At 50.5% G+C, this 8,978-nt stretch overlaps 1 protein-coding gene across 2 annotated transcripts; it reads right to left on the minus strand.

Moving 5' to 3' along the window:
• Positions 1 to 497: 497 nt before the first annotated feature.
• Positions 498 to 8,548, minus strand: BOLA3 (bolA family member 3). 2 transcript variants are annotated; one of them, XM_043603722.1, is made up of 5 exons: positions 8,417 to 8,487; positions 8,141 to 8,248; positions 6,119 to 6,242; positions 4,133 to 4,221; positions 498 to 743 (listed from the first exon to the last, which is right to left on the minus strand). In XM_043603722.1, the coding sequence occupies exons 2-5, from the start codon at positions 8,141 to 8,143 to the stop codon at positions 678 to 680; spliced, it is 282 nt and encodes a 93-aa protein (XP_043459657.1). In that variant the 5' UTR covers positions 8,144 to 8,248; positions 8,417 to 8,487; the 3' UTR covers positions 498 to 677. The 2 variants fall into 2 exon arrangements, with proteins under 2 accessions (XP_043459657.1, XP_043459656.1); XM_043603721.1 differs by lacking the exon at positions 8,141 to 8,248 and having other exon boundaries at positions 8,417 to 8,548.
• Positions 8,549 to 8,978: the final 430 nt, after the last annotated feature.

The raw sequence follows: 8,978 nt of genomic DNA on the forward strand, positions 1-8,978 counted from the left end.
GTGCCCATTTGCAAGGGAGCTAGGAAGCCAAACCTTTTCCGCTTCTGTTGTGGGAGATGGGCTGCACCTCCCTCCAGGATGCAAAGGGTGGGGGAATCTTCAAACAGGAAGAAGACCTTGATCCTGGCATCCCAGACTCCTCAGAGCCCACTCCAGGGAGTAAGAAATGGAAGGCCTAAGATCATTCTCGTAAGAAGTTTGGAGGGGAAGGGAAAGAGAGCATTAAACTGAAGGAATAGCAAAACCAAAGGATTTTTTTTCTTCCCTTTTTTTCTTTCCTTTTTGGTAAAATTAAGGGGACTTAACAGCAGTGTCCTAGAGGAGCAGCTTCATAGAGAAGAAATAAGAAAGTTTCTTGACACGAGAGAATTAGCTGGCACTCCATTCCGCCTCTGTAGCAGCTGGACAGAACTGTCCAAGGACGAGACCACTTTGGATAAAAGGACATTGCCTCTGAAACAAAGGAACTAGACACATCACCAATGACTCTTCAAAAGTTTCAGTTGTCTGTTGCCTTTAATTAATCTCTAAATAGAGAACATATTCTTCTATAATTATAATATGCAAATGTCTATGAACAAAATAGATAATTTTTTTGGCAAATGCCTAGGAAAGAATGGTGTCAGCCAAGTTCATCCAAGGTTTTAAGCAGCAGCATCTACACAGTCAGGATGTGGTCAGTGTTTGGGAACGGAGGTAAATATCCGCAATCCATGCATCCCTTTGATTTCTTCTTTTAGTGCCTAAGTAAGTAGAAAAGCATCACTGTTTGTTTTGCATTTGACATTGAATACATTAAGTCTCTGTGAGAATAGTTGCGTATAGCTCTGTGTTTGTAGGAGGGTTTGTCTAAACAGTTTTTACCTTTTTAAAAAAAGTTTTTTTATTTTTTTGAATATCCAATGAGGCTCAAAAATCAAAAGTTATGGAAGGCATACAGTGAAGTTTCCCCCACACCTGTCCTCCACACACAGCCCCATTCCCACCTCCATCCCCAAATAGAGAACCCTTATTAATTTCTTGTGTGTCTTTGCAACGATTGAAAAATGCATGTTTAGGCTACTATGAATATATATCCACCCAGCTGCCTTTTAATAGCACAAATGGTAGCATTTCAAACACATTGTTCTATACTTCCCCTTCTCCACTAGCCACTAGAGATCTTAATTATGTACTGCTGGTAGACCTACCAATTTGCATTTAGGTGGCTATGTGCCTCTGGCCCAGCCCGATAGGTCCAGGGGCAACACGTGACCTGAACTGAACCAATCAGAATCTCTGCTGGGCTGTTTCAGTGTGGAGCCAGTCTTTTGAGTCACTCTACTTGAACAACGTCAATTGGAGATGGCTGGGGGCCATGTTCTCCAACAAGAAGAGAAAGCCTGGGGCACCTGGGTGGCTCAGTTGGCATCCGACTTCAGCTCAGGTCATGATCTTAGGGTCCATGAGTTTGATCCCCGCATTGGACCATGGGCTGAGAGCTCGGACCCTGGAGCCTGCTTTGGATTCTGTGTCTCCCTCTTGCTCTCTGCCCCTCCCCTGCTCGCACTCTGTCTCTCTCTCAAAAATAAATAAACATTTAAAAAAAAAAGCAAGCAACCAAGCAAGCCTGTCTCCAATAGGAGAAAATGAGGCCAACACACAGCCAAAAGCCCCAAGGAGAGAGAGTACAAGCAGATGAACTTGTTTAAGACCCTGAATTTAGATATGTCAGAAACCAGATAAGTTAATTACATGGGCCAATTAATTCCCTTTGTTTGCTTTTGCTAGTTTACACGAAAAAAATTCTTAACATGTGCAGTCAGGTTTATAGTCAGAAGGATCCTTAGAGAGAATCTGGTCCCATCCCTTTCTCTGATAAAAAAGAAATAGAATCTATCCCCTGTCAAAATTCAGCAAGCAAATAACAGAATTAGGACCTGAGCCTGATGTCCTGGCCACTCCTGGTTTCCCTGGGGCTCCTGGCCAGCCCTGATGCTGGAAGCTCATCTGTGCTGGGAGCCAATGAACTGCCCCACCACCTGTGTATTCACACACAACCCCCTCAGCTCTGCAGACAACAGAAATGTCCCCGGGGGAAAAAGCTTCCTGTGATCACTGGGGGAAGGGAACACAGACCCCTGGGTCACAAGCTCTCTGCTTTCTGTAGGCACAGAGTACCCCTTAAAGGCTGTCCCTGACCATATTTGGGCTGCAACCTGGGCCACAATTCTAAAAGCCTCCTTGGCTAGGTGAGGGCCCAGCCACATTTTCACATGGAAGGCCCTGACCCCTCATGTCCTGTGCACTTACCCCTCTGAATGTCTTCCACCAACTCTCTTGCAGGCTTCTAAGGACCTGTGACCTAGGTAGGTCACTGTATCTCCCAGCTACAGAGGGCCTTAGAGATCACCTGGGTCACATCACAGTTGAGGGAACTGAGTCCCTGGTAGGGAAGGGACCTGGCCAAAGCCCCACAGTTTGTAAAATGTAGTTTGGGTACACATTTCTCAGCACCTGCTATTGTGCTGGGCTCACAGATGAAAATGTAGACAACAATGATGATAATGGTGATGGCCATTGATGTTTACCGAGGGCTTCCTAGTAAGGTGTCAGACGGTATTCTCAGTGCTCTACGTGTGCTTTACCACTAATTTTCAAAACAGTCCTTTGAGGTAGGTACTACTACTCTCCCCAGTGACAGATTAAAAAACTGAGGCATAGGGAGGTTGAGTAAGTTGCTCAAGGTCACACAGCTAGAAAGCAGCAGAGCCCAGATTTGTAATGTGGGCACACAGACTCCAGAACCTGCATCCTTGACCACTTGTAACAGTGGCTCCCGACCGGGGGATGCACTCAAATGAACAGTGCCCCTAGGAGTGCAGGCTCACCAGGCAGCCTGAGTAGTTTTGGGGACAAAACCCAAAGTCTAACCGGTTGGAGATGATTTGGTCACTGAGGTCCTCCCTGTCTTGTCTTGGCTCCAACCCCTGACATCATGTGAGACTAGAAGCACTTCTGGGGGAGCAAAGTAGTTGTTCCACCCCAGACTTCCCAGGCAGACCAGCAGCACACCATATGGTCATGGATGCCCACATCCGAGGGAAAGGCTGGGCTCCGTGAGGAACCCAAAGATGGATCCCAAAGGGAACAGCCTACAAAGGGCTGACAGGGCCAAGGGACAGACGGCAAGGATGTAAGTATCCAGGACACAATGCAGAAAATATTGGAGTCAGAGGATGCAAGGGCATTCGCTCCCTACCACGCAGGTAGGGGAGGCAGCATTTGAGCCGGGTGCAGGAGGGGAGGAAGGGAGCCCAGGCAGGAGGTCTGATCTTGGCAAAGGTCCAGATGCAAAGACAGAACGGTAGGCAGGGGCCAGGGGAGGGTTCATTCAGAGAAGGGTGGGGAAGGCCTGGAATAGCAGTCTGGAACACCAGAACTTGATATACAAGGAGCCACCGAGGGATTCTTATGACCAGAGCTGTGCTGTACAGAAATTAAACCAGCTCACAATGTACAAGACCTTCCAGAATGATTCAAACACACCTGACGCAGGGGAGGGGGCAAGTTTACAGATATAGGCCCAGGGTCAAGGCTGGTATAGATTCCAAGTAAAAGAAGCATAGAGAATGAATAAAACAGGCCTGGGTCTGGTTAAATCTGATGTTCCAAACCCCTAACATTATGTCACTGGGTCTGGGGCAGCTAGAGCAATTCTCAATCATGCCATGCCTCAATTTGCCCATCTGTAAAGCAGTCCAAAGAAGTGCTAAAAAAATCTTCAAATCTACAAAAACATCTATTTTTACAAAATACATTTAATATGTGTATTATATTAATATTAATATTACTATTATTAATAATTAATAATAATATTAATAACAGTAAACACCTGTAGCATTATCCAAGGAAATATACAAGGAAACTATCGGGAGGCTTGTTTTCAATTCTGCGTAAAATTCCTATTTGCCCACAGTCTGATTCCAGGTAGTTCCAGATTATGTTTTGCTCAGGTCCTGAATGCTGTTTGCATGAGTGCTGTATTGTAGTATTTGTTCCTAGGACTAACAGTTAAATACCATCCCCACTCGTCAGGCCCTCTCAAGATGCTGGAGATGAACGGCAAAGGAGCCTTGTTGCTTGTACTGACCTGATTTACCATCTGGTGCTGCTGGACAGTTCTCTTCTCCTTAAATTCTTCTGACTCGATCTGGATTTCATACATAGCCCCACAGCCTCCTGAAATAAACATGACTCAAAAGTGTTTCAATTATTAACTTACGGTAGCCACAGTCCCATATGTCCTTAGAGTACCGCACAATCCAAAGAAGGTCTGAAATGTTATTGTTCAGCAGAAAGTTGCTAAGACTGTTAGGAAAACATCATGGCTTCTAACGTGACCACACCCTCCCCGCAGGCTGCCTCGATCCAAAACGTGCTGTTCCTTTTTCAAGGCAGTTGCACTGCCCAGGATGATTACTTGTGGGGTGCGAAAGATAAGGCACAAAGCATGGAAAACCTAGGAAATGTAGGTTTGCCTTGTATTTCTCTTTAATAGGCCAATAATCCCCAGGGAAGAGGATGGGAGAGACCGAAGTTCAGTGTTCAACCTTCCTAAGCACCAGCAAAAAAATATTTTTAAAAATGCAAAAAATACACTAAAGTTTGGCTTGAAAACTGTGTAATAATAACCAAAAGAAAAGAAAGGAGTGGAAGCATGAGAGAGACAGGGACTAATGGCAACATGCTGCCCGAGCAGGAAACAACATGGGCAGGAAGGAAAACGTCCCGTGCTGTTAACACCCGGCCGTTTTATGAGAAGTGCAATTTACTCAATGGGCTTTATGTGTACTAGGAGTCCAAGCTTTGGTTAACCTAGCTTCCCAGCCTTCCCCACTCTGCTCAGGGCTAGGCAGAGCCAGACTGAAGGTCAGGTTCCAGCTCTGCCTGACCTGGGCCTGGGGCAGGTATAGGACCGGTGACGTCAAGGCCTCGGCGATGCCCTGAGACACTGCAGAGAGCTCACCAACGGATCTTTGGATTGATTGATTTTTCTACACTTCTGAATAAAAACTATTTTCTAAACTTTCGCCCAATCCTTGCAGATGTTACGTTCTCAGAGAAGCCAGCGGCCTCACAGCAATGCTGGGCGGCAAAGACATGTCTGGGTGTGGGAAGACGCAGGTGCACGCCCACCTTACTACCTCCACTAGGCTGCTCCACAAGTGTCTGGAGAAAGGCCCCATCTTCTCTTTGTGCGCAAGTCGCCTCCCCAGCCTCCTCCTAACACGCAGCCAGCCTGAACTTCTCAGGTGCCGGTGGCATCTGAGAAAGGGCCTGGCTGGGGCTGGTAACTGGGCTCAGGACAGAGTCTACCCGTATCCTGGTGCTGGTTCCAGCTCTGCCACCTCCTCCCTTCGAGGGGCTGGGCGGGGTCTTTGGCCTTTCTGGCCTCGGCTCCTCGTGGGGAAAGTGAGGAAGTTATTGTCAAAAGGATAAAATCCTTCTGGGGTCCTCTCCAGACCTGATATGCTAGGGCGTCAGAAGAATGCAGAGAAAGTCATGTCCTTCTCAAAGTCAAATTAAAGACTGTGGACCTGAGGGGTGCCTGGGTGGCTCAGTCAGTTAGGCACCTGACTCTCGATTTCAGCTCAGGTCATGATCTCACTGTTCATGAGTTCAAGCCCTGCATTGGGCTCTGCCCTGATGGTGCCAAGCCTGCTTGGGATTCTGCCTCTCTCTTTCTCTGTCCCTCCCCTGCTTGCTCTCTATCTCTGTCAAAATAAATAAAAATAAACTTAAAAAAAAAAAAAGACTGTGGACCGGAGTCCCAGGGTGACGGAGAGGGACCACATCTGAGCCAGGCCAGGCTGGCAACCAGGAGTCCTCCCAGCTGGGCCTTATCCCTTCACACAGTTTCCCTCTGACGCTTCCACAGCCCCACCTCCACCCCATCAGCTGGGAGAGCCAGAATTCCATCTCTCCAACAGCCACACATATTGAAAAGCCACTGACAACAAGTTCGCTCCACCAAGCCCCCTGACGACAAGTTCGCTCTGCCAAGCCCCCTGCCCTCTACCCCTCCAGAGGGCAAAATCCTACCAAACCCTGTGGGAAAGATGAGAGAAAATCTTGCCTGAAATGTCGGTGACCTTGATAGCTGTAGCTCGAGGAAACTTTTCTTTGAGAATTTGGGTTACTTTGAGCTCCCCCTCAGTCTGCGAGGCAAACATCCGCTGGGCGCAGTGGAGAAGAGGAAGCTGCCACACAACAAAGAAGTCATGGCTGAGCAAGATGATGCCACCCCCAGTCCGGCCCAGGCCACTACGCAGGCCCCACCCACCATTGCCCTGCCAGCCAGGGCCCCGGGCCCCCGCCAGCATGGCCACGGGCTACATCAGAGGGGCTGCATGGTGTCAGATGTCCGCATAAGCTCCCCAGAACACAGAATAAACTTCAAGGGGAGTAAATGGAGGTGGGGAGTGGAATTGTAAATAACTCGCTTTGACTCCAGAGACCAAACTCAATAGATAGTAAACTCTTCATGATACTGCTGTGAGAGAGACACTGTCATGATTTCAGTTTTAGAGGTGAGGAAACTGAGGCACTAAGGAAAGAGTGCCACGGTTGGATCTATTAGATCCAGAGCCTGGAGAGGCCAGGCAGCAGGCCTCAGATGTGCCTCACTATGCCAGCATGCCACTGACCATGCACTGGTGAGACCAAACGCCACCTATCCCATAGGCCTGGTCAACATTCCACACCCTCCTGTGGGATGTGGCCTTGGTCACTAAGCCAACCACACTTTGTGACACATACTAATTCTTACTGGAAAGAAGGAGCAGAATTCTATTAAGTGATCTGAAGGAAAAACATTTTTACATTATTTACTATTGGCAGCAACACTCTCCCTACCCCCCGGATGGCTACCATAGGGAGCCAGTGCATCTGATGCATCTGATGGGAACATGTCTCAACCCTAAGGGGAGAAGGAGCAAAAAGCCAGGTCTGCACCCCCTTGGCTGGGTTGAGTACATGCTGAAAGGGAGACTGAAAATACAGCATGGCGGCCAAAGTAACCTGCACAAAACAGTGCCTTTTGAAGCTAGTCTGGAAAGGTGCCCAGATAAGAGGCATTACAAAGGGCCTGGGATTGGAGGGGGATGGCAGGTGGGATACATGAGTGCTGTTCATCCAGTGCTGGTGCTGAAGGTGCCATCCCTTCACCTGTCAGTCCTGCCCACCCTCAGGCCTTTCCTGATGGCCCAGAGCAGGGTCCTGTGTTAGAGAATCTGGAAGCACCTTCCTTAAAATGACCTGTGCACTGGTTTTCATCAGCTCATTTCAAAGGCCAAGACTGAGTCTGTCCTGTTACTGCAGCCTTCCAAACCTGGGCCAGGGCAGGCTCTCAGGAGGACTTGGGTATGGATGGGAGTATGAATGAACAAATGGATTAGTGGAATGTGCACACCATTCAGGGCATGCCTACTCGCACCTGCAAAGAAGTCTCGATTCTAGCAGGCAGTTGAAATACAGGTCAGAAGAAAGATCTGGAGTGAGACTGAGTGGAGGGACAGAAACTTGGTGTTGCAGGCCAGGCTAAGGTTGGGGTGGAGGAAGGAACAGAGAGAAGGAGACTTTTCTGAGGACAGAGCCTTGGGGGGCAAAGGCAGAGGTGGCAGGCAGAACCAATAATCGCTAAGGGGTGTAGGTGGTTAGCACTGCTGATTTTTTTGGGATAAGTCTTTCCTCCATTTTAGCTAATCTGTGGGCAGCGGCCTTTAAACGAGCAATCTGATGAAATCCCTAGAATTCTGACTGTCCACGCTGAAAGTCACCAGCTTTTTATACTTGGTGGAGGCGGGTTCAAAGGCAGCAGGAGAGAAGGAATAGGAGAGCAAAGTGGATGAAGTGAGGAAAGAATCAGAAACGAGAAAACTATAGAGCGCGTAGTGAGTGCCCTCTGCTGGGCTTCTACTCCAGACAAGTAGGATTTTGGAGAGGATTAAGGTCACAGAGGCTGGGAGGACTTGCCCCAAGTCCAGACACCTCACACTCTCCGGCACCCACTCCAGGACTCCCGGCTGTGGCATAGCTGTGACTGCTATGTCTCTGGCTCAGTACGTCAACACCGCTCTCTCGGTGCCCACCGGATTACCATTGTTTATGTGTCTGTTCCCCTCGCCCCCAACCTCCACCGGCTTTCAAGCTCCGCCAGCGTGCGCCAGGGTCTGACATTTCTCCGAAAGCCGGCCGCCCGGATCCACTGTGTGACCGAAACAACTAGGAATGAATGAGAGAAAGGAAGGGGGAGGCCCCAGGGCCCAGCGCCGCGATCTCCCTGAGCCCGTCCTCGAGCTCCGGCCCCGGACGGCCCTGCGGCCCCTCCGCAGCTCCCACCCGTGAAGAGCAGCCCGGCCCCGCCCGCGCTCACCCCGCGGATCCCGCGGAGCAGAGACGCTGTCGCGGCCGGGCTCCACGCCGCCATGCCCGGCCGACGCGGCCCGCCGCCGGAGGTCGCCGCGTCTCTTGAAAGGCGCGGAGCCCCGGACCGGGAGTCGCCGCCGCGGGCGACGCCGCCCCCTGCCGCCCGGAGGCCGCGAGCCGCCCCAGTCCGGCCCCGTGCGCGTCCCGGGGCCACCTCCCCGGAACCAGCCGTTCGGCGCGCTCGCGCCCCTCCCCGGCCGGGTCCGCCCCGTGCTGCTCCAGCCTCCCGGGCCCGTTCCACCACCGGCGGGCCCTTCTTGCCCAGCCTGGAGACGCCCGGTGTTCTCGACCCTCGGTTCTGAGCTGCCCTTACGCCTATGCCCCTCGCGCCCTAGGTGGGACACTTCCCTGTGTCCCCACCGCGACCTGGCTTCCAAACTGGGGAGTGTGGGTTTCTCCCTCCAGAACAGGGGGCCGTGGAGGGGCTTTAAGCAGGGAAGTCGTTTTTAGATTTGCGTTTTAGAAAGATCGCTCTGGGTCCGCGAAGAGGAGGGGCTGTAGGGGGCGGA

Source organism: Prionailurus bengalensis, chromosome A3, assembly GCF_016509475.1.
Source record: "Prionailurus bengalensis isolate Pbe53 chromosome A3, Fcat_Pben_1.1_paternal_pri, whole genome shotgun sequence".
Classification (NCBI taxonomy): Eukaryota; Metazoa; Chordata; class Mammalia; order Carnivora; family Felidae; genus Prionailurus; species Prionailurus bengalensis.

Excerpts from the sequence above, each read along its gene's own strand:
- BOLA3 (XM_043603721.1), bottom strand. The coding sequence starts at position 8,470 with ATGGCGGCGTGGAGCCCGGCCGCGACAGCGTCTCTGCTCCGCGGGATC. Across the intron at positions 6,243-8,416 it reads TGCTCCGCGGGATCCGCGGG|CTTCCTCTTCTCCACTGCGC; the intron begins GTGAGCGCGGGC and ends GTTGTGTGGCAG. Across the intron at positions 744-4,132 it reads AGCACCAGATGGTAAATCAG|GCACTAAAAGAAGAAATCAA; the intron begins GTCAGTACAAGC and ends CTACTTACTTAG.